Below are 24,257 nucleotides of genomic sequence, written 5' to 3' on the forward strand. Positions count from 1 at the left end.
TAATGTTTATTTACTTTTGAGACAGAGAGAGACAGAGCATGAATGGGGGGAGGGTCAGAGAGAGAGGGAGACACAGAATCCGAAGCAGGCTCTAGGCTCCGAGCTGTCAGCACAGAGCCCGACACGGGGCTTGAACTAGTGAACCACGAGATCATGACCTGAGCTGAAGTCGGACACTTAACCGACTGAGCCACCCAGGCGCCCCTAATGTTTATTTATTTTTGAAAGAGAGAGAGAGACAGAGAGTGAGCAGGGGAGGAGCAGAGAGAGAGGGAGACACAGAATCCAAGGCAGGCTCCAGGCTCTGAGCTGTCAGCACAGAGCCTGACACAGGATTCGAACTCACAAACCATTAGATCATGATCTGAGCCGAAGTTGGACCCTGAAATGACTGAACAACCCAGGCACCCCACATTCACAGTACTATATACAGTGTACTTATATATACATATGAGTGGACTTGTACAGTTCAAGTCCATGTAGTTCAAGGGTCAACTGTTATTACAACTTATGTATATATCCACTAGAGCAGTGGTTCTCAAAAGTGCCATCCCTAGACTGGAAATATGTTATACATGCAAATTCCAGCCCCATCCCAGATCTACTGAATCTGAAGGTCTGGGAGTGAGGCCCAGCAATGTGGTTTCTCAATTCATCCAGCTAATCCCAATGCATGCTAAAGTTTGCAAACCACTGCCCTAGAAAATGCTTGCATGTGTTCACCGGGATATACATACAGGAACATTCATCGTAGCACTGTCAATTTAATAGCAAAATGTAAAGAAATAAACAACCCAAAGGCCCAGTGACAGGAGAATGAATAAAATGTGATAGTTATTTGTATATAATGGACTATTACAAAGCAGTGAAAATAACTAAACTATAACTATGTGGAATGTTAAGGTTGTAATCTTAGAAAAATCGTAAATCCAAAAAGATTACATATATCAATGTAGGATATGTGCCAAAATGACAAAACAAAATATAGTTTAGTTACTCAGACATACATGGCTCAACTATTAAAGAAACACAGCAGGGGCGCCTGAATGGCTCCGTCCGTTAAGTCAGGTCATGATCTTGCAGTTCGTGAGTTCGAGCCTGGCGTCAGGCTCTGTGCTGATAGCTGGGAGCCTGGAGCCTGCTTCAGATTGTCTCCTTCTCTCTGCCCCTCCCCCACTCGCACTCTGTCTCTGGGTCTCAAAAATGAATAAACATTAAAAAAAAAATTTAAGAAATACGGCAAAGAGAAATACACACCCATGAAATTGGAGAAGCAAGGGGATACAACAGTGGACAAGTAATTGAGTTTTGGTAATATGCTTTTTCCTGGGTTGTGTGGGAGGTTTACCCTATTATTTTCCTCTTACTTTTTATGCATTATCGATATTCTTTATGTGTACCAAGTACATTTTTTAAATGTTTAAAATTGAAGAGCAAAGTTGTTACTAATGTTTAGATTTCATCTTTCTTCCGCTTAATATAATGGATTCAAATTTGGATACTCAACACCAACAACACATTTCTGACCTAATATCGAAGCCAGAAGGAAAACGATTACGTCCTGGGCCGGGACTGTAAACATCAGTACAGAAGATCTATTTCATATCCCACTATGTCTGCAGTGAACTGACATGGTTTCTCATAGAAGACAGTACTCAGGAAGTGTTGGCTGAATGAATGAATAAGGTATACAAAAGGTTTACAACTTGCACAGCCCATTACTGAATATTCTGAAGTTTAAATAAGCAACTTATGTTCAAAATGTACAGAAATTTTGAACGGACACCAGGTTGCTCCAAAGCCATTCACTACATTCAGGTGTTTGGGCCCTCATTTCTAATTCCTTATGCCAACTATTTGCAGGGAATATTAAAAAGAGAAAAATGGAAATTCTGAGGCATATGGAGAAAGGAGGAAAGGGTTCAAGCACAACTGATTCTTTTGGAGCAACTGAAAAAAAACCCTAAAATTTAAAGATCCCAATTTTTTAGAATCATGGCCTTCAAATGTTTTTGACTATGTACCCCATCAGTAAAACAGTTTTGGGCATGTGCTCAAACATTTATATGTTTATTTACTTATTTTATAAAGTTTATGCCACACGCAGAAAAAATATGATTTCCCAAATGAGGATTTTTTAATCAACATAGAGTATGGAGTCGGCCAGGAAAAATCCCCTAGTTATCATTAAATTGAATGAAACCCTGCAAATATAAAATTGACTTTAAACAATGAAAACAAACAAGGAAGGAAGAAGGAAAAGAAAAACATCTGAAATTGTCTTCATACGTTGGGAAGTATTTTTAAACATCTTGCTAATGGGGATGACCTCATCATTGGCTAATGTTTCCACGAACAATACACACTTAGGGAGTGGCTTATTGTTAATAGTAGTTATCATTTGGGACTTTAAAATAGTCTTTAAAATTCGGCACTTTTTGACTTCTCAGATCCAGAGATCCAGTTTTTGGTTTTTTTTAATCTCGTAATTTCTATTGGGAGATATCTGCTCTACCATTTTCTCATTGCTACGTGTGTCCACATTAACCAGTAGTCTTCAATCTGCTGCTTCTTTGAAGGAATCTTTTAAAGCCACTTGGCATTTTGGGGTGCCTGGGTGGCTCAGCCGGTTAAGCGACTGACTCTTGATTTTTGGCTCAGGTCCTGATCTCATAGCTCCTGAGATGGAGCCCTGCATGAGGCTCCGTGCCTTCAGCTTATAGCCTGCTGGGATTCTCTCTCTCCTCTCTCTGCCTCTTCGGATTCTCTCTCTCCTCTCTCTGCCTCTTCCCTGCTCACACACTCTCACTCTCTCTCAAATAAACATTTATTTTTTTTATATTAAAACATTTTTTTTTAATTTAACTTTGGGAATCAGAGAGAGACAGAGTACCAGCAGCAGAGGGGCAGAAAGAGAGCGAGACACAGAATCCAAAGCAGGCTCCAGGCTCTGAGCTGTCAGCACAGAGCCCGATGCGGGGCTCGAACCCACAAACCGTGAGATCACGCCCTGAGCTGAAGTCGGACGCTTAACCGACTGAGCCACCCAGGCGCCCCTCAAATAAGTAAACATTTAAAAACAAAAAGCCACTTGGCATTTTGGTGAAGGTTAATTTAGTCGAAACCTGGATAATACACATCTTAACCCAGCACATGTGTGCTTCAGTACATCACAATATGCCTAAGCGAACCAACGAGTGAAGGAAGTTTTCCACGTATGAACCCACTCTCCTCACTCAGAAGACTTGAGACCACCTGATATTCGGTGGTTGAAAGCACGTGTGTCTTTAGAGATTGAAAAACCAACTTTTAATATGACTTTATATTTTTAAGTACAAATAGAAAGCATAGCATTTCTTCTTAAATACCGGCGGGTCCTCTTGCACACCCTCTGTGGTGTCCTATCTCACTCTGGAAAGCACTTAGAGAATGCAATGTCCTCTCTACAACTACATCAAAGCATTCACCAGCTAACACTTCTGTTGATTCAGTATACAGAAAAGTCATAGTAGCATATATGACGTGGTTCCCCACAGTAACTCCCTGGCCTCTCCAACCCTGGGCTTTACGGCCCAGTCTGGCAACCACTGAACAAGCTTTATAGAAGGGAAACTTATTTGAAAAAACAGACTGGTCCTATGGCCAGGAAGCAAAACTAGAAGCTAGGTAAGTACGGAGATAATGAAAGTGACACAGATATTCCAAATGCTGGGTGGGAAATCAAACTCTAACAGGGGTGCTCTGTTTCAGCATGTTTTTCGCGAACATCATGTCATGATCACTCCAATCCTGGCTAAATATAGTCGCTTGATTTACATCAACATGCCAGCTGTTACGTGTTATTCTGCTATCTTTTGTCAAATAAGAGGACTTATAGTATTTTTTTAATCAGCTAGAGAGAGAGAGAGAGAGAGAGAGAGAGAAGGAAACATGGAGAGCTTTGGCATAGAATATGTTTTCCAATTAAGTAGTAAGGATTATGGTTTGATTTGTTTTTAATATTGAGTTTATACAAGTACTTTCTAGTTTGATCTTCCCAACATAAACATATTTATCTTTATTTACTCGAGATGTGGTTTTTCTAACCTATTGAAATTCCCTATCAAAATATTTTAAAAATAAATACAATTTAAATCCAAAAATCTAACCTAGTCAAAACTAGATAGCTGCAAAAGACACGGCAAGACTAACACAGAGGATCTTTGAAAAAACAAAAGTCAGTGGTTTCAGAGGAGAGTTAGAGCATAGTTAAATATTTATGGCTGAGTTGAAACATCTTGTCTTTCAGGGAGGGACAAAGCAGAGATGCTGGAAAAAAAGGTCCATCAGAGGTCTGGTTTTGAGAACATATTACAATTGTTTGGATATACTAATTCTTCCAGTAACAAGTTTTAGATTATTAGCAGCTAACAGCAGACGAAACAGGTTTGTAAAAAGTTAATGGTCAGAAATAACAGAACTCTTGTGAAATATATTTCCAAGTAACATTCATGAAAACTCCAGAACTTGAATACATGCCAGTTGTTTTCATGTGTTAAATCTCTAAAACCAGAATAATGCAAAATTATAGTCAACAAACTAGACTGTACTTCAGATTTTTAGCGCAGATTTATTTTAAAATTTCGGAGTACTTGGAAAGCTATTTTTCATACCCGGGCACAAATACACTAGTTAAAAATTTACTGTTTCCAAAATATGCAGGAAACAAAGTACTGTATTCTGACAAATAATACAATGAGGCCAATTTACCTTCGTCTTAGACTCTAAGGCATAGTTACTTCTAGATGTCACTTAGCCACATCATAAATATCTGCCTTGAACAGTCAAATTTTCCAAAGAAGCCGAACAACTTTCATGGGTGGGGCAAGAGGCTTGAGAAGGAACAGGATTCATTTTGGCTTGCTCCAGCCTTGGAAAAAAATATTTAGTACCACACCCTCAACAAAGGCCTAACACAGCAACTTGTGATGTCAAATCAATCCATTTTGGTCTACTGTGACGGTCCTCTAAGGAACTAAAATAAGGCGAAATTAAAAAGTGAGTAAGTTCGGCGGCGGCGGGGCTTGGGGGCGCCTAAAAGAGAAAGGTAGGAACCATCAAGAAAATGTCCCTAATTTTCAATCTTCTCTTCGACCTAGAAGAATATCTTATTTATCCACCGATAAACCGTTTTTTTGGTTTTTGTTTGTTTTGTTTTGTTTTTTATTCTTTCTACCTGATCAGGCTTCCGTGCCCGCCTTAGTTGTTAACCACCACTTTCTGGAGCAGACCATTACTCAGCACGAAGGTGGCCACGAGCACCTTCTATAGCCAGGGGTGGGGGGCAGCGGGGTCTTCGGGGAGGCGGCGGCAAGAGGAACATCAATCAGCACCCAGCGCTCAGGTGACAGCGGCCCTCCCCACGCCCTCCGAGTCCTCCTCTTTCCAGGACCCACACCAGGACGTAGGAACGCTAAAGCACAAGCCGACCTGCGATGGTCCCCAGGACGGCCGGAAAGCCCAAGGGCAGGCTCGGGCTAGGAATCCCGCGGGTTGGGAGGAGGCCGCGGGGACCCTACGTTCACCTCCTGGACGCCCCCACCCCCGACGCACGCCCACCTCCCAGCCCCTCTCCCCAACTTCAGCCCTCTGCCCTGCCAGCCCGCTCCGCGCTCCGCTGCCCTAGCCCCCCGCAGCCGGCCCGCCTCCTCCTGACCCCCTTACCTTTCCGTTCTTGGGGCTGCCGTTAAGGAACAGGGTCACCCGCCTCATCGCGCTGCCCCCACTGGGTCCTGAGTGAGTCGCCACCCTCCCACCTGGCTCTCCTCCCACCTTCTTCTTCTCCCGCCCTACCCCTCCCTCCACCCACTCGGACTCTCCTCCCTTCGCCACCTTCCTTCTCTTACGGAGACACACTCGCAAGCACTCTCGGTCACACACCCCAGGGTTGGCCGGTCCTCCCTCCCACCCCGCCCCTGGGCTTCTCAGTCAGCCTGGGACCCTTCCCCCACCTTTCCCAGACTGACTCTAAGCTCCACCAATCAGGAGGCAGCGCCGGCCAGAATTCAACCAATCATCGCCCTTCATTGGGTGGGCTCATACTAACCCAGCCCAGGTGGAGGGAGGGAAGAGAGGTTGCAGTCTGGCAGACGGGAAGGGTTATCAGCCAATCAGCTGAACCTGAAGCCGAACGGCGGCTCAAAGCGTTACTGAGCAGGCGCAAACCCAACCCCAGGTAGAGCTCATCTGCATAGGGAGGCGGGGTTTGAAGGAAAGAGGTGGAGCACTAGCAGGGACCCAGACAAGTAGCACCACCCCCCTCAACTCGCTCAAACCACGGGCGAAACGGCTGGCGTCGGGACTGAGTGATTGGGTAAGGGCCGCCCGTCCTTCTGCCAGGATTGGTCCAACGATTCTTTTCGAAGTTTGCAGTATCCAATTGGAAAATGGGGGGCGGAGCCAGCACTAACCGAGGGGTTCCTCCGCGAGACGCTCACGCAATGTAGTCCCTGCGGATACAGGTTAGGCGCCGGTGTCTCTCGTCGATGCGTCACCCACGGCTAGTGGTGGCTTCTCTCCAGCTCACGAAGCCACTCTTGGTCCTGGGACGGCGAGGAAGAGGCCTGGCAGATCGAGGTACGCGTGGACACGTGCGGGCAGCGGCGGCGTAGAGATTCGCGGAGTAACGCCAGTGCCGGGAGGCGGGGCCAGCGGTTTGAATCGGGCGGCGGGTGCGGCCTGGCGGTGGAGAGGGTAGGGAGTGCGCACTTGGGCGTCGGAGTGCTGGCGCCCTGGACAAGTCGGCCCCCGGCGACCCGCTTGGTGGCCGGTACTTGCCGTCTCGAGCGAACCGTCAACACCTGCAAGACACTCACCTGCGGTGGAGCGTTTCAAATAAACCCATTGAGAGAGCCGAGCTGCGGGAGTGAGAGGTAGGGCAAGGAGCCTGGTGCAGCAGAGCTGTTTTTGGGGCGTGCTTTTCAGAAGCATGTTGTACTTCTGCTCTGGAGATAGTGGTCCTGTGTCCACTCCTGTGACCTGAGCCGGGTCACCCGTGTGCTTTCTAAAATTCAGATTTCCTGGAACCCAGCCGGACCTACTTAATTAGAATTTCTGGGAATCTGCAAAGCTGTGTCTTTTAACAGGGTACGCAGATGTTGCAGATGTTTGCTAAGGTTGAAAAGCCATGGCTTCTAGTGTGGGATCTGTTGGTTTCCTCCCCAACAGCAGTTTCCTCCTTTGCTCTTTTTAAAAGCTCTCAAAATACGTTCTTGGCATCTAGTTTCATGCCTGTATAGGTTGCATTAAAATTCAGTCTTGAATGAGGATCTTGATTGAGTCACGTTAATATTGGGGATGGGGTTATTTTTCTCTTCTCTCTCTTTTTTTTAGATGGATACCAACTCAAAAGACAGCGACCCTCTTGAAATCAACGAGTCTGCTATTCCTGGTGCTGGTATGTAGTGATCTGTTGCCTCCTTGTGAAACGTAAGGTTTAGGTATTTGTTTTCATCATATTTTGCCCTCACAATATGTTGTCTGTTTCAGAAAGTACCTCTTTAATTTTGGGAAATGGGAAGCTTGTAACTCCTCACAAGCATGCGCCTGAAGGGACTCCTAATGGTTGCACACCAGATACTTTTAAGTCACCCTTGGACTTTTCCACAGTAACAGTAGAGCAACTGGGAATTACACCTGAAAGCTTTGTAAAGAACCCTTCAGGTAAGAGAAGTTGTCATTCTATTGCAGTGCTTTTAAAGTTTAAAAATAACTTACATAAGTTAGTTTTGTTCATCTTCTCTATGTCATTACTTTGACTCTGCAAATGTTCAATTAGGAAGATTTCTGTGAATATGCACAGTGCATTTAGCATATTAGAATATCAGAGTCCCAGGGCATCCAGCTTGATAATGTTCAGAAGTGTGCTCTGTGCTCAAACTGGAAAAGATGTCTGTGAACACTATGTGACTGACACATGGGATATAGGAATACATAGACTATAGTAATAAATTTTATGCTCATGCATGGCAAAAATAAGAGAATGTTGAAGAGTAATTAAGAAAGATTGGGGAATGCCTCTTTCAAAAGCACAGACAGAAAATTGACTCGGGCTAATCTTGTAGGAGTAGAAATGAAATTCACCAGTAGAGTCTAATTTTGCGTAATGAAATAAATACGGAAATGGGATTAGATTGGAAAACAGCGTTTAGAAATGGAAGGTAGCAGAAGACTGGAAAGTCACAGGGCACTAAGCTAGGTAATACATGATTTAGACAAGATCATGGTAACATACCTTTCTGTATTCCTTTCTTAACATTATTCATAGGCCTTAAAAACAACAACAACAACAAAACTAGATTTATTTTGTCCTCTTCAGTATGTGGCCAGAATTCAGAGTAGTGTGTACAAGGTAGATAGGTGTCTCCGAGAAATAAATCATCTTGAAGAATTGGGAATGTGAGAGTACGTTGGCCTAAGTGGAGAACTTTCCTTTCAGTTCTTGGGGAGAAGACTGACTAATTCCAGAAAATGAGAAGTTCTTAGTCCAGAGCAAGCCATCACCCGTCCCTGTGTGCAGGAAATCTGAAACAAAAATGACAACTATTAAAATGTGTTCACATATTCATTCCAGAGATGTCTAATAGTGCTCTCTATGTGTCAGACACTTTGAGAAGTGTGGAATAAGTCAGTAGACAAAACAAGATCCCCATCCAACTGCTCAGAGTGTGAAGAATTTCGCCTATCCTTATCTATTTAGATTTTTGTAATGTGTTTATCTTGCTATCTTAGGCTGCTATATCACAGGGAATTCAGTACATGATTACTGACGATTGCCTTGTTTTGTTCCAATTTTAATGAGTTTTCTTTATAGGAAAGTCACCATCCTCCCTGAAAAAATCCAGACGACGCTCTACAATTGGTGCTCGAGGCTCCCCTGAAACAAACCATCTTATTCGTTTCATTGCTCAGCAGCGGAATTTAAAGAACGTGGAGAAATCTTTGACACAGAATTCCCCTTTTCTGGTATGATATTCTTCCAAGTTCTGTCATGAATTCTTCCAGGGAGAATGTTTTGCTCTGTTACAAAGCTTTTGCACAGTGTTTCTACCTTGTGCATCTCATCTGTTTTGGGTCTGGGGAGATAATATTTTGTCTGTGTCTTATAGAGATCATTCAGTTAGCATTGATGGGGATGTTGAACATGGGCACATCAAGAATTAGGTTAGAAACAGAAATGGTTTTCTAGGTGAGCTGTTTTATTTTGCAGGTCCCCCCCCCCTCCAGTTAATGTTCTTCTCTATAATGAGGTGAGGCAGTATTTTTCAAGCTTTTTTATTTAATACTTTCTAAGTGTCTAATTTTTTTTGATCACTGCATATTGGCATGTAGGGGTAAGAGTTCCCCCCCGGGACAAAATATATTGGGGATAACCTTGTGAAAGGGAGAGATTTATTTGTCTGCTGATGGGGAGGGATATAGATATTTTTGCACATTTTTAGCAGAATAATGTATATTTCTAAAAAGTGAAATAACGTACAAGAGGTACTATGAAAGACACAGTTAAGGTTTACCCTTCTGGAAGGACAACTACTTGTCTCTTTTGGTACTGGCCTTCCGCTTTTAAAATGTACTTACATTACCACTTGTTTATTTTTCAGTGTTTGGACACTATCTATATATACGTGAGGCTATGTAGTCCGGTGGTTCTCACAGATTATCTGCAGATCCCTGGGGATCCCTGAGTCCTATTCAAGAGGTCAAAGGTGTTAAAACATATTTTTGTGATAGCAGTGAGGTGTTTGCCCTTTTTCCACTAGGTTGATGTTTGTGCTCACAGTGCAGGAGCAACGGTGGGTCAAATTGATGGCACCAAGCTGTCATTTTAGTCCATTCTGCTAAGCATTCACAGGAGGTGATAATGCCAGGTTCGCTTAATGTCCGTGATGATGCAGTGAAAGTTATGTTTGTTTATTTTTTATTTTATTTGTTTATTTTTTAATTTACATCCGAATTAGCATATAGTGCAACAATGATTTCAGGAGTAGATTCCTTAGCGCCCCTCACCCATTTAGCCCATCCCCCCTCCCACAACCCCTCCAGCAACCCTCTGTTTGTTCTCCAGATTTAAGAGTCTCTTCTGTTTTGTTCCCCTCCCTGTTTTTATATTATTTTTGCTTCCCTTCCCTTATCTTCATCTGTTCTGTGTCTTAAAGTCCTCATATGAGTGAAGTCATATGATATTTGTCTTTCTCTAATTTCGCTTAGCATAATATCCTCTAGTTCCATCCACGCAGTTGCAAATGGCAACACTTCATTCTTTTTGATTGCCGAGTAATACTCCATTGTATATATAGACCACTTCTTTTTTTATCCATTCATCCATTGATGGACATTTGGGCTCTTTCCATACTTTGGCTATTGTTGATAGTGCTGCTATAAACATTGTGGTGCATGTGTCCCTTCGAAACAGCACACCTGTATCCCATGGATAAATACCTAGTAGTGCAGTTGCTGGGTCGTAGGGTACTTCTATTTTTAGTTTTTTGAGGCCCCTCGATACTGTTTTCCAGAGTGGCTGCACCAGTTGGCATTGCCACCAACAATGCAAAAGAGATCCTTTCTCCACATCCTCACCAACATCTGTTGTTGCCTGAGTTGTTAATGTTAGTCATTCTGACAGGTATGAGGTTGTATCTCATGGTGGTTTTCATTTGTATTTCCCTGATGATGGGTGATGTTGAGCATCTTTTCATGTGTCGGCCATCTGGATGTCTTTGGAGAAGTGTCTATTCATGACTTTTGCCCATTTCTTCACTGGATTCTTTGTTTTTTGGGTGTTGAGTTTGATAAGTTCTCTATAGATTTTGGATACTAACCCTTTATCTGATGTGTCCTCTTGCAAACATCTTCTCCCATTCTGTCGGTTTCCTTTTAGTTTTGCTGATTGTTTCCTTGGCTGTGTAGAAGCTTTTTATTTTGATGAGGTCCCAATAGTTCATTTTTGCTTTTATTTCCCTTGCTTCCGCCGACATGTTGAGTAAGAAGTTGCTGCGGCCAAGATCAGAGAGGTTTTTGCCTGCTTTCTCCTCGAGGATTTTGATGACTTCCTGTCTTACATTGAGGTCTTTCATCCATTTTGAGTTTATCTTTGTGTATGGTGTGAGAAAGTGGTCCAGGTTCATTCTTCTGCATGTCACCATCCAGTTTTCCCAGCACCACTTGCTGAAGAGACAGTCTTTATTCCATTGGATATTCTTTCCTGCTTTGTCAAAGATTAGTTGGCCATACGTTTGTGGGTCCATTTCTGGGTTCTCTATTCTGTTCCATTGATCTGAGTGTCTATTTTTGTGCCATGTTTTTTATTTTTTTAATGATTACTTTTGAGAGAAAGGGAGCATGAGCTGAGGAGGGGCAGAGAGCAGAGACAGAACATGAATAGGCTCCAGGCTCTGAGCTGTCGGCACATAGCCCGACGTAGGGGCTCAGACCCACAAATCGTGAGATCATGACCTGAGCCGAAGTTGGATGCTTACCCTACTGAGCCAGCCAGGTGCCCCAAAAACTACAAGTTTCATTAATTCTCCACCCTCGAGTATTCTGTGTGCTGAAATGGGAAGAATGCATCAAGCACTTCCAAAGGACATACAGAAGTTTGGTGGATGTTTTGAAAAAGCTCGTATATGTACCTGTTTTGAGCTAGGAGCTGAACTCAGACTGCTTTTTTTATGGTCTATCATCTTTAACTGAAAAGAATGCCTGACTGACATCATGGTTCGTTAGACTTGGGAAGGTGAACATTTTCTCAAAAATGAACAGCAAACCTGCCACTTCAAGGAAAAGCTGAAATATTTCTTACTGATGAAAAACTAGTGTTTTCTGGAGAAAATGAGAATTTTGGAAAACTTACATTCAGCATCAGGAGCTTGAGAACTTCCCAGTAGCTACACTTTTCTGATAAGATCAGTGGGGATATTAATGAATGTGATTTTTTGATATTGAATAATAAAAGGTGTTAACATTTGGAAGATCTGCATAACTAAGTGAACCGGTGTTTTCCTCATGACCAGTGCATGCAAAATATACCCTCAAATTGCAAGAGACTCACAGATTTTAACATAACCAGACTATGAAAATTTCATTGATAGGATTTCATATTTGACATTGCAACTAACCTTTAGGAAATCTGTGTTGAGTTTTGTGTTGCATTAAAGGAGGAATAGCCACAATTCTGAAAAGGCTGTTAAAATACTCGATCTTTGATATGCACTTGAACTGAGAGTCTTTGGTGTTCTCAGTTTTTTTAATTTTTTTTTTTTTTTAACGTTTATATTTATTTTTGAGACAGAGAGAGACGGAGCATGAACAGGGGAGGGGCAGAGAGAGAGGGAGACACAGAATGAGAAGCAGGCTCCAGGCTCTGAGCCGTCAGCCCAGAGCCTGACACGGGGCTCGAACTCACAGACCGCGAGATCGTGACCTGAGCTGGAGTCGGACGCTTAACCGACTGAGCCACCCAGGCGCCCCGGTGTTCTCAGTTTTTAAGAGAGTTCTGAGAACTGTTCGGGTAGATACCAACATGGACTATGGAGCTATTTGCTGAGGTTTGATTCTTTGCTTTATTATTAATTTGCTTTATTTGCTTTATTATTTTGCTTTATTTGCTTTATTATTAATTATAATTAATTATGTAACTGGCAAGTTACCTAATTTTTTTTTCTTTAAGATTTTATTTTTAAGTAATCTCTACACCCAATATGGGGCTCAAACTCACAACCCGAGATCAAGAGCCACATGTTCTACCTGACTGAGCCAGCCAGGTGCCCCAAGTTACTTCTCAGTTTTCTCACACATAAAATGGGGGTGATAATAGTAAGGTTTTTAATGAGGATGAGTAAATTAATAATGAAGTACTTAGAACTGTGCCTGGAACATGGCATGCTTTAGATTTACTATCATTGTAGTTCGTTCTGTGAAAAATGAGGATTTTGCTCTCTTACACATCCTAGCCATAGCTAACACTGTCCCCTTTCTCCAGCCTTCCAGTACAACTGTAATTTTTATTGAAATTAGACTTTAACGTGCATTATTTAGCCATGTAGACATAGTTCACAAACTGCTATGTAGCATGTTATGGCTCTGTTTCTTACACAATTTTTGTTTTTCCCCTAGTTAATAAGTACTTTTTGTTACTTTTTGGTTAATCTTAAATTATTACATAATCTCATCCCCAAACTTTGACAAATCTGTGAACCTTAGAGTCTATGGGTTCTTTTCTGTGTTCCTCAGTGTCCTCTGTCTCCTGTGGGCTTGGTTGTCATCTGGATCTGCTGGACAGCTGTCACTTTGTGACTTGCTTTCACCGTCCTTAGTGATTTCCTTTTCCTCTTCTGTTGGGATTTTCCTTGACCTTGTATCTTTCTCCTTTCTTGGTTTACTGTCTCATTTTTCTGGAGCCCCAGCATATCTAATTAAGTTTATTCGACCAGCGTGTTTGGATTATGGTTTTTGTCTTAGTAGAGAAATCCAGGTGACACGTATCTTCCATGAAAATTTTGAAGGCATTGCTCCACTGTATGTTAGCTTACAGAGTTGAAGAATCCTATTCATCTACTCATTCCACACGTATTTTGATTTTCTGTCTTTTGTGTGGCCTGCTTTTTCATTTGAAGATCTGTTCTTGGTATTAGAATTTTCAGATGGAATATCTTTCATTGTGGACTTGGTGTTTTTATTGATGTTTTCTTCCTCCCCTTGCAGGCTCTCTTTTCCTCCAGCTTCCATTTTGCTCCCTGATTAGTTCGGTCTCCTGTCTGATGCCCAGGTTTTCAGACGTCTGATGATTCTTGAGACTCCATTCATGTTTAAAAGTGACACACTTTAGGGCACCTGGGGGGCTCAGTTGGTTGAGAGTCCGATTTCGGCTCAGGTCATGATCACACAGCTCGTGAGCTCAAGCCTCGCATCCGGCTCTGCTGACAACTCAGAGCCTGGAGCCTGCTTCGGATTCTGTGTCTCCCACTTTCTCTGCCCCTTCACCCACCACTCGTGCGTGCTCTCTCTCTCACTCTCTCTCAAAAATAAATAAACATTAAAAAAATAAAATAAAAGTGACACACTTTTAAAACCTGACTGGGAGCTCAGTGTGCGTGGTCTGGATTTGTTAGCTGGTGAATTTCTGTGTAGACATGGCCACTTTTTCATTGGAGGAACTCCCAAGCGTCAGAATCCTCTGGCTCTTGGCAGATCTGTTTTCTCTGGAAGGAATTCCTTGGGATATAAACCTGAGCCCTACAACTCTGGAAGTCAGGTGCAGAAAATGACTGGAAGTCTAACTGTTCACTGAGAAGACTTGGATGGCCTCTGTTTTCAGTGCAAACCCTCCTGAGCTGTTTATGGAGTCTTCAGTCTCATGGAATCCTAAATTTCTGTGTTCCCTCCAAAATGTAAGGGTCCTTTGTTATTTATGGGGAGATCTGTGGGTTCAAGCGCTACTGACAGAGTTTCAGTGTTCCCGTTTGGAGTCCTGCCCTTGATCCTGGTTTCAGAAATTCTCTGATGCTTTTAGATACCTGAGCCTTTCTAGAGGTCTCCAAGCAGGTCTGCTTTTTTCCTGTTTGCAAAATGCCCTACCTAAAGAGTCCCTGTCAGTTTCAGCTTTCTCTGGCCTAAGTCAGTGGACATTGTTTGTTGACATTCCATATCTGCTCTTTATTTCTGTTTTTTTCCTGATGGGTATGCACATATACATATGCATATCTAGCAAAACACCTCATACCCGTATCATCTGATTGTATGTCTTAAGAGATTTCCTTGAATATATAGTTTTAGTATCTAGTGTTGTTAAAAGTAAGGGCTTTTCACCGGAGCAGTTTTATGGACAATCAGTGCTGTCCTTTGACCTTTTGAGGTTTGCCTCTGTAGTAAATAACTTTGGTGACTCTACTCTTTGAGTTCTCACCTTGTTCACCAAATTTATCGACTGCCTAAATAATATTAGTTACTTGTTCTACTTCACCAAAATGTCCTGCAAATGTACAAGTAGGACTTTTTTTCTTTTTGTAAAGCATAAGGCCCTGTGTGCTTAGATAGTTCACCTCTTATTTTCTCCACCTTTCCGTTTTAGAAAGAAAACACTTTAAAGGAAAAGTTGCAAGTTGAGGGGAAATGGCGCTCCATCTTTCTTCCACTACTCTTGCTTTCATTCTTGAATATTTCAGCAAGCACATGGATGATCGTCCAACACCGTGGCAGTCTCCAATCCTTGACTTCCATAGCTCCTGCGACCATCTTCTGTACGTCAGCCATCCCCTCGTGTGGTCCCTTGCTGGTGTATTACCTTTAAGATCTTTCAGCCCACCTCCCTCTCTGACCCACATTTATCTTTCCAGTTTACTTCACACTTCTCTCATCTTATTAAAGCCTCCAGACTGTTGATCTGATCACACCCGTACTGTCTACTGCTCATCCTTCCCCAGTCTAGATCTGTGTCCTAACACTCGAAAGTTTTCTTGCAGATACTTTTTTTTTTTTAGTTTTAAAAATTCACAAAAGTAAAAATACTACATACGCACATAGTTTATTTAAAGACTCAGGATTTTAGGATTTATTTATAAGAAAAAGAGTATGCAGTTGCCTTTTTCCGTTTTTCCGTTCCCAAGGCTCTCATTTTCAACTTTTGTAGCTGTTGCTCTCGGTATTTTCTTTCATATTTCTTAATAACAGGCGTATTTTCCCCCTTGCAATTCCTTTAAATTGAAGTGTAATGTACTGATTCTAAATTTTATGCACAACTGACCCTTGAACAATGTGGAGGTTAGAGGCACTGATCCCAACACTGTGGAAGATCGTAACTATTAATAGCCTACTGTTGACGGGAAGCCTTACTGATCACACAGTGGATTAACACATATTTTGTATGTTACATGCACTGTGTACTATGAACTAGAGAAAAGAAAATGTTGTTAAAAAATAAGAGAAAATACACTTACAGAATTGTATGTATTGAAAAAAAAATCTACACACAAGAGAGTCCTTGCAGTACAAACCATGTTGTTCAAGAATCGACTGTGTTCCAAATTGATCACCATTATAAGTCTGGTTAATGTCCATCACCATACAGTTACAAATTTTTATGTGTGCGTGATGAGAACTTAAAATCTACTCTCAGCAACCTTTGAGTATATAATAGAGTATTATTCACTATAGTCACCATGTTCTGCATTACACCCCCCATGACTTACTTATTTTATACCTGGAAGTTTGTACTTTTTTAACTCCCTTCACCCATTTTGCCTACTCCCAAGTAGCCTCTGGTAACACCAATCTCTTCTCTGTACCAATGAGCTCCTTTTTTCTTTCTTTTTAAACTTTTAGATTCCACACAGTATTTGTCGTTCTCTGACTTACTTCTCTTAGCATAATGGTCTCAGGGTCCATCTATGTTGTCACAAGTGACAAGATTTTCTTTTTTTTCTGGCTGAAAAATCCTGCGTGTACATACCATGTCTTCTTCATCCATTCGTTGATGGATACTTAGGTTGTGTCCATATCTTGGCTATTGTACATCATGCTGCAATGAACACGGGGATGCATATGTGACCTCAAGTTTGTGTTTTCATTTTCATTGGATAAGTACTCAAAAGTGGCATTAGTGGGTCATATGGCAGTTCCACTTTTAATCTTTCAAGGAACCTCCATACTGTACCCATAGTGGCTGTGACAATTTCCATTCCCACCAAAAGTGCACAGCGATCCCTTTTCTTCACATCCTTGCTACCACTTCTTACTTCTTTTTGATAATAGCCATTGTAACACGTGCGAAGTGATAGTTCATTAGGTTTTGATTTGCATTTCCCTGATGATTAGTGATGGGGAGCATTTTTTCATGTGTCTCTGGACCATCGGTATCTTCTCTTGGGAAAAATGTCTATTCAGATTTTCTGCCCCTTTTTAAAATTGCTTTTTTTAAACCATTTTTTGCTATTCAGTTATGTGAGTTCTTTATATATAATTTTTTATGCTAGCCCTTTGTCAGATATGTGATTTGCACATATGTTCTCTCCAGTAGGTTGCCTTTTTGTTTCATGGTGGGTTTCCTTTGCTGTGCAGAGCATTTTTAGATTGATGCGGAACACTTAATTTATTTTTGCTTTGTTGTCTTGCTTTCTGTGTCAAATCCAAAAAAATCATTGTCAAGACTGTTGTCAAGGAGCTTACCACCTGTTTTCTTCTAGGGTTTTTGTGGTTTCAGCTCTTTTAAGTCTTTTGTCCATTTTTATGTTTGGTGTAAGATAACGGTTCAGTTTCATTGCTTTTGCCTGTGACTGTCCAGTTTTCCCCATACTGTTTTTTGAAGACATGTTCTTTCCCCATTGGATGTTCTTGGCTCTTTTGTCTTCTCTTAGTTGACCATACATACATAGATTTCTGGGCTCTCTGTTCTGTTCCACTGATCTGCATGTCTGTTTTGATTACAATTGCTTCGTAATATGGTTTGAAATTGGACCATGATGCTTCCAGCTCTGTTCTTCTCAAGATTGCTTTGACTGTTCATGGTCTTTTGTGATTCCATACACATTTCGGGGTTGTTTGTTGCATGTCTTGGTAAATGCCATTGGAATGTTGATAGGGATTGCATCGAATCTGTTGCATGCTTCCAGTAGTATGGACATTTTAACGATATAAATTCTTCTAATCCATGAGCATAGAGTATCTTTACACACATTTGCGTCTTCAGTTTCTTTCATTAGTTTCTTACTGTTTTCATTGTATGGGTCTTTCACTCCTGTGGTTAAACTTCCTCCTAGTTTAATTCTTTCTGATACAATTGTTTCTTAATTTTGGTTTCTGCTAGCTCATTATTAGCGTATAGACACGCAACAGATTTTTGTATGTTGGTTTTGTATCTTTTTTTTTTTTTTTTTTTTTAATTTTTTTTTATTTTTGGGACAGAGAGAGACAGAGCATGAACGGGGGAGGGGCAGAGAGAGAGGGAGACACAGAATCGGAAACAGGCTCCAGGCTCCGAGCCATCAGCCCAGAGCCCGATGCGGGGCTCGAACTCACGGACCGCGAGATCGCGACCTGGCTGAAGTCGGACGCTCAACCGACTGCGCCACCCAGGCGCCCCTGGTTTTGTATCTTAAAGCAGCTTTACTGAAATCATTTAGTCTAACCGTTTTTTGGTAGAGTCTTTAGTTTCCTGTATTTAATATGCCGTCTGCACATGGTGACGGTTTTACCCCTGTTTCCGATTTGGATGCCTTTAATTTCTTGCCTGATTGCTACTACTTAATCTTTCGGTGCTAAGGCATTAACTGTTGACTTCCCACTGTGGATGATGGAGAATCAGCCTTCTTTCTTCCTTGCACCTTTTACCATACGTGCACATACGTACTTTCTGCCCTCTACAACTTCCTAATTGTTGGGTGATGTAGCTATTGGAGTGTTTACGTTACTATGACCGTATAGGTCATTCTGAGCTTATTTTTCCCCGGTTTTGTTTCCCTCCTTTTCTTTTGGGTCATTTGCCATTAGTACAAACAAATCTTAATCTCTCTCTCGAACTCTTCCTAGACCTCCATAATACCCCATTTCTGTGCCTCTTCATCACAGCAAAACTCCTTGACCAGGTTGTCTGTCCTGTCTTGCTCTCCTTCCTGCCGCCCCATCCTCTCCACTACTGCTGGCTGCTCCAGTCGGACTTTCGTCTCTGCCACTCGGTCGAGAAGACTTGCGTCACTACTGAGCACAAATGGCCTACACCTTGCCAAGACAAAGATTAAATCTAAGTTTGCGTCTTCCTCAGCCTTTCCTCGGCTTTTGATGTGTTCGACCTCCTCGAAACACTTCTTCGCTTGGTTTCTGGGATTCTGTACAGACCTAATTTTCTTCCTGTGCCATTGGTCATTCCCTCTGTGTTTCGTGTGCTGATTGCACCCCTTCTTGCAATTTTCCTCTCAAAAATGCTTGCGTGCCCCAGGGCCTTCTCCTGCCCCCTTTTCTTTGCCTTCCTTAGGTAACCTAATCCCTTCCCATGGCTTCAAGCATCAGCTGTTGGCTCCAAAATGTCAAGCTTTGGCCCAGAGCTTCCCAGAACTCCAGACCTAGATGTCCATTTGCCTATTCAGCATCCTCATTTAGTTGTTTAATAAGCATTTGAAGTATTACATGGCCACAGCCAAATTCTAGGGTTCCACTCCCTACCGGATTCTCCAGCCCACTTCCCTGTCCTAGTATAAGCTGTCATGCAGTGGCTCAGGCCAACTATCCGTCAATCTGCCTTGGTTCCTTTCTTCCACATCCAGCCCACCACTACGTTTTGGTTGCCTATTAAAGACCTTTCTGTAATTCCACCTGTCCCACAGCTCCCCTGCCACAACCCTAATGTGATTCCTGCCTAGATTGCCAAGTGCCACTTCCTAACTGGTCTCCTTACTTCCCCCTTCCCCTAATGCATCCACCATCCCTCAGAGTGGTTCTGATACATTAAACCAGATCATTCATTCTGCCGCTTAAAACCTTCCCATGGCTTTGTTATGCCTTGAATTAAACCCAGACCCCTTCTTTGAAGCCTCCTTGATCTGAGCCTTGCCCACCATTAGCCTCAGATCCCCATCTCCCTCCATTTCCCGGGCGTGGTGGGTTTTTCTATGCTGCGTCCTATTTCTTCCATCCCAAGGCCTTTGTTCTTGTTCTACCTCCTTATTGCGGAATGCCTTTCTCCCCCAGTATCTTCCCTCCACCAGCACTTTCTCATTGTTTTGGTTTCAGCTCAGATACTGCTTGGGATACAGTGCCGTTCTGATGCAAGCGAAAGCAGCACTTTTCCTGCATCACATTCCTTTTTTATCTTCTCCGTAGCACCTCTTGTACCTGAAACTACATTAATATGTTTTCAGAATTTCAGTCTAGAATATAATTTCTCCCCTGTATCCTGAGCCCTGGGAACAGTATCTGGGACACAGGAGGAATGTTTCCTGACAAGATTCATGAAAAAAGGAAGCAGTGCATTTTGAATGTTTCGTTTGCTTTGTATATTCCCATTCTCCATCAGGAAATAGAGAAAAATGATTCCAACTAGGGAACCTTTCATTTGTTTAGGCAGCATTTCAAAGTGCTTTAAATTCCTAGGACATTAAACCTTCCCCTACCGTGTTCACTTATGAGTGTGAAAAAAAAAAAAAAAAAAAGCCCATTGGAGGCAAACTGTATGACTTTGGGATAACCCCTTTATTTTCTCCGTATCTCCTAGATAAGGGTTGGTCACCAGCTTTGTATGAGTGTTATGTGCTGTTTATGTCATAAAGGTTTTACATCATCAATCATATTGGGATGTAAAATATTCCGTTATGGTGTAACAGTTGGCTTTGTCAATGTATTTAACTGGGAATAGAATCAAGTGTGTGACCAGATTCACCATCAAACATGCTTCAAGCTTTTCACTGATTCTTCTCCATATGGTATCTTAAAGGGAGGTAATTTTTTACTTGACTTTTGCCGGTCGGTGTAATTTTTAAATTGTTACAAGCTCCGGATGGGTGGAAATATGTTAGTCTAAATAGTAAAGGGGGGAAAAAAACCTGGACAGAGAACTTAATAATTTATAGGTAAACAGAACTCCTAAATTATACGTTACTTGGATTTATCTGGCACTTCTGTCGCTGCCAGTGTCAATTTCATTTGATGGCTCTTTGGCTGAAACCCTGTTAGAGTTTCCAGAAAGCTCCCGTGCTTACACCATTTGGCTTTGGAGTTCTAGTGAATGGCTGGCTTCCAGCTCTGAGGAAGTAAGGTCCCAAGAGATCAGGAGAATTTAGCTGGGGAGAGGATAAGTGTGAAGATGGGTATCTGAGCTATGACAGCTCATCTGTGTCTTGTCCTGGCCTTCAGGGGGGCAGGTGTGCGGATGGAAATGAGCAGTCAGACTAGCTCGGATTGAACGAGGTGCATTGAGACCATCATGTGTCCTGCAGATGATTTTCGGTGTTTTTTTTTTCTTTTTAGCAAGTCTGGTAAAGTTTCCAAATTGGCAGGTTCCTCTGTCCCTTCTTCCTTGCCCCATCTCTAGGACTCAGCGTTTTCCTGTATTCCCCATATAATTGCTTACACTCGCCTTTCCAACATTTTTGTCCTAAACTACTTTCTCTTTCCAATTTGGTTTCCTGAGGCTGTCTCAGGTTATGGACTCTAAATTATAAAAGAGAGGCCTTAAGCTCCCCAGAAAGAATCCTTCTAAATAGGTGTTTAGCCCTCAAATAAGAAGGCATGTGTTTTGCACGGGTGCCTTTTTAAAGCGCTTCCCCACCTATGCTGGACTTTTGTCATGTGCATGGACTGACTCTCAGTATTGACCAGCCTGTCACAACATGGCTAGACATACCACACAGCTCTTCCTCTTTGCTCAGGTTCAAAACCAAGGAAGGAGCAGAGGAAGAGCTAGGATCATGGCTGCACACGAAATACTCAAAACTGAAAGTACGTGATTCAAGGGGGAGAAGAGACTCTCACACGCTAATTTATTAATCCTGATCTTCAGAAAGTCTTTATGTATTGAGTTCTGGATCCAGTGGTTACAGGCCTAGAATACAGAATCTTGTTTGATTTCATCCGTAATACCCTCCGCATCTCTATTTTAACAGGGCAGTCCTGTACTGCATCGAAATGTTAATTCTTTAAGAGAGCGAATGTCCGCCTTCCAGTCAGCTTTTCACTGCATAAAGGAGAATGAAAAAATGACTGACTTTCCCGAAGTCTCAGAGGCAGAAGGAGAAGTCACGACAACAGGCTTGAGTGAGTAGAAGGAATTCAGTTTGGACTTCCGTATTGATTCAGACGAGCCTCTGAGGTATAAAAAAGATGGCGTTCCACAGTGTGAAGGCAGTCTTTTCTGAGCAGAGCTCGGTATTTTTAAATGGAGCCTAACACTTAAAATTTGGGAAATTTCACACAAAAATTTAGATTTCTGGTTTGTCTTGGAAAAAACTTGCTATCAGGCATTCCTGAGCCTACGTCTCCACATGGCCGCGATTAAGTTTTAAGTGTTAACATGTCAGAGCCAGTTAGCTCGTTTCATCTTCAGAATAAGGCATGTGGCAAATGTGAGCGTTCAAACCGTGATCTTTAGAGTCTTATTATTAAGTTTGGCAAGCATTTCTGTGAATGCCAAGCACCGAACCCCGATATCATAAACAGATAGATCTAATCTGACATCTTAATAGCCTGTCACATTCTTTACCATAACTTTAGGTTGTAATTCATTTGGTTATTTTTGCCTGTCACTTTTGATTTTCCAATCACAGAGCATTTGAAACATCAGAATTAGACAAAATCTTGGCATTGGCGTAATGATCACAGCCATTCCTCCGGTGCTTTGCACTCTAAAGTTCCAGATGATTTGGTTTTGGTTTCTCGAGCCACCTTCGAGTACATTCCAGCACCTCCTCATGTGCAAGACACATCCAGTTCATCTGCCTGACCCACTCTGCTGCACTCGTTTATATTTGTAGTTTGTAACTTACCTATTTTTCTCTTGTGACCTGCATTTGCAAATATTTTACGGCCATGATCGCTGTAGTTCTGCAGACGATTCAGTTCACTTTTTGTATCTAGGAAGAACAGAGGCACATTGTGTCTGGGCTTTTCATAAAATCTTACGTAGTCAAAGCAGAACCAGGTCAGAACATAACCACATCCTTTAAAATGCTCTAAAGGAAAGGGTCCATCGTAAACTTTAAAATAGAGTGAGATACTATAACAGAGATGGAAATGTGTATTAATGTATTTTAGTACCTTTTTAAAGTCTAGAAGAAAACTCTAGTAATGTTTGTTATCCTTTTAGTAGTGATGTTCTCTTGCCTTACAGTTAGATTTCTCTCCTGAATAGAAAAATGTCCTCACTGGCAAAGTGTTTAGGCTCAAGCGTTACATTTTACTAAAATCATTATCGACGAAATTTTAAAACAATGCTGGAAAAGAAAAATATTTATGCCTGTGTTAATGTTTTTATTTTGTATACGTAGCCAAAAAGGAAAGGCTTGGGCAGTGTCCACAGTTTGAGTTCTCTGCAGATTTATCTTCCAAACGTCGAAGGATATCCTCTCAGAGCAACTCTGATGAAAATCTCCCTGACGCAGTTGATCTCCAGATATCCCGTAGAGCCACTTCTCCTAATACAGGCACAATGTGTGCTGTTGAAACTTCTCTTGCAGATTTTTCTGAGGTAATTCACTTACTAGAATCATAGGAAAATGAAGCTTTGGTTTTCTGGCTAGGCGGTTTTAAGACTGTCCGAACCCTTTTTCAGTTATGGTACCTTGTACTTCTATACCGCAGCTGAGTTTTAAATTGCACTCTGTATGTGTGTGTGTGTGTGTGTGTGTGTGTGTGCGCGTGTGTATTTCCTACTTGCTAAATTTTTGTTGTTGTTGGCTTAATGGTTATTAGACAGTTTTGATTAATATGTTGCTTTTGGTTACAGAAAAACACTTTATGAAAGTATTAAGCCTTCTGGTCTTCTGCTTGTGAGGAATTGTTCTAGATACTGGTGGTACCACGGTGAGAAATCACAGTCCTGCCCTTGAGCAGCTTTTCGACTGCTGGAGGAGGCAGACGTAGGAGCATATTATTTACACGTAACTGGCGAATGAGTTGAGGATTATATATGGGCTGTGCAGCTCAGGTGTGGGGGTCTAACTGCCACCAATAAGTGGCACCAATAAGTTGAACTGCCACCAATAAGAATTAGTGAAGAATTAGTGAAATATTTCCAATTAAACCTAACTGGTTTAATACTGGCTGGGAAGCAGGCTGCTGTTGAGCTGCCCTTTGCTCTGCTTACTTCTTCCAAGTAGCTGGAGGGATTTTTGTTGCTTATAACTACTTAAAACCTGTCAAGATCGGGGCACCTGGGTGGCTCAGTCGGCTAAGCGTCCGACTTCGGCTCAGGTCACGATCTCACTGTCCGTGGGTTCGAGCCCCGCGTTGGGCTCTGTGCTGACGGCTCAGAGCCTGGAGCCTGTTTCAGATTCTGTGTCTCCCTCTCTCTGACCCTCCCCCATTCATGCTCTGTCTCAAAAATAAATAAACGGTAAAAAAAAAAAAAAAAAAAATTTAAAAAAAAAACCAAAAACCTGTCAAGATTATCAAAAGACGGTAAGCAGTGTGAAATAATACTTTTGAAGATCCTTGACCTTCACTCACACGTAGACAGGAAGCTAGTTAGCTCATCACTGGCTTTCCTTGCTTTAGTTGTGCTGTGATACAGCAGGTTCCCATAT

The 24,257-nt window shown here is 42.0% G+C and overlaps 2 protein-coding genes across 4 annotated transcripts in view; one reads left to right on the forward strand and one right to left on the reverse strand.

Moving 5' to 3' along the window:
* KCTD9 (potassium channel tetramerization domain containing 9) overlaps nucleotides 1–5,994 on the reverse strand; it is a 37,077-nt gene extending 31,083 nt beyond the window's left edge. The window contains exon 1 of the mRNA XM_049631611.1: nucleotides 5,704–5,994. Within this exon, the coding sequence (XP_049487568.1) occupies nucleotides 5,704–5,751 (48 nt within the window). The 5' untranslated portion in view covers nucleotides 5,752–5,994. The remainder of the gene's footprint in view (nucleotides 1–5,703) is intronic.
* An 86-nt stretch (nucleotides 5,995–6,080) lies between these two features.
* CDCA2 (cell division cycle associated 2) overlaps nucleotides 6,081–24,257 on the forward strand; it is a 54,875-nt gene continuing 36,698 nt past the window's right edge. The window contains exons 1-6 of one of the 3 annotated variants that reach the window (XM_049631604.1): nucleotides 6,081–6,615; nucleotides 7,372–7,435; nucleotides 7,528–7,701; nucleotides 8,852–9,003; nucleotides 21,621–21,771; nucleotides 23,001–23,200. In XM_049631604.1, the coding sequence (XP_049487561.1) occupies nucleotides 7,372–7,435; nucleotides 7,528–7,701; nucleotides 8,852–9,003; nucleotides 21,621–21,771; nucleotides 23,001–23,200 (741 nt within the window). In that variant the 5' untranslated portion in view covers nucleotides 6,081–6,615. Of the gene's footprint in view, nucleotides 6,616–6,647; nucleotides 6,912–7,371; nucleotides 7,436–7,527; nucleotides 7,702–8,851; nucleotides 9,004–20,291; nucleotides 20,457–21,620; nucleotides 21,772–23,000; nucleotides 23,201–24,257 lie in introns of those variants that run through there. The other 2 variants (XM_049631606.1, XM_049631607.1) reach the window with 2 other exon arrangements.

The sequence above is a fragment of the Panthera uncia genome, chromosome B1 (genome assembly GCF_023721935.1).
Source record: "Panthera uncia isolate 11264 chromosome B1, Puncia_PCG_1.0, whole genome shotgun sequence".
NCBI classification, from domain to species: Eukaryota; Metazoa; Chordata; class Mammalia; order Carnivora; family Felidae; genus Panthera; species Panthera uncia.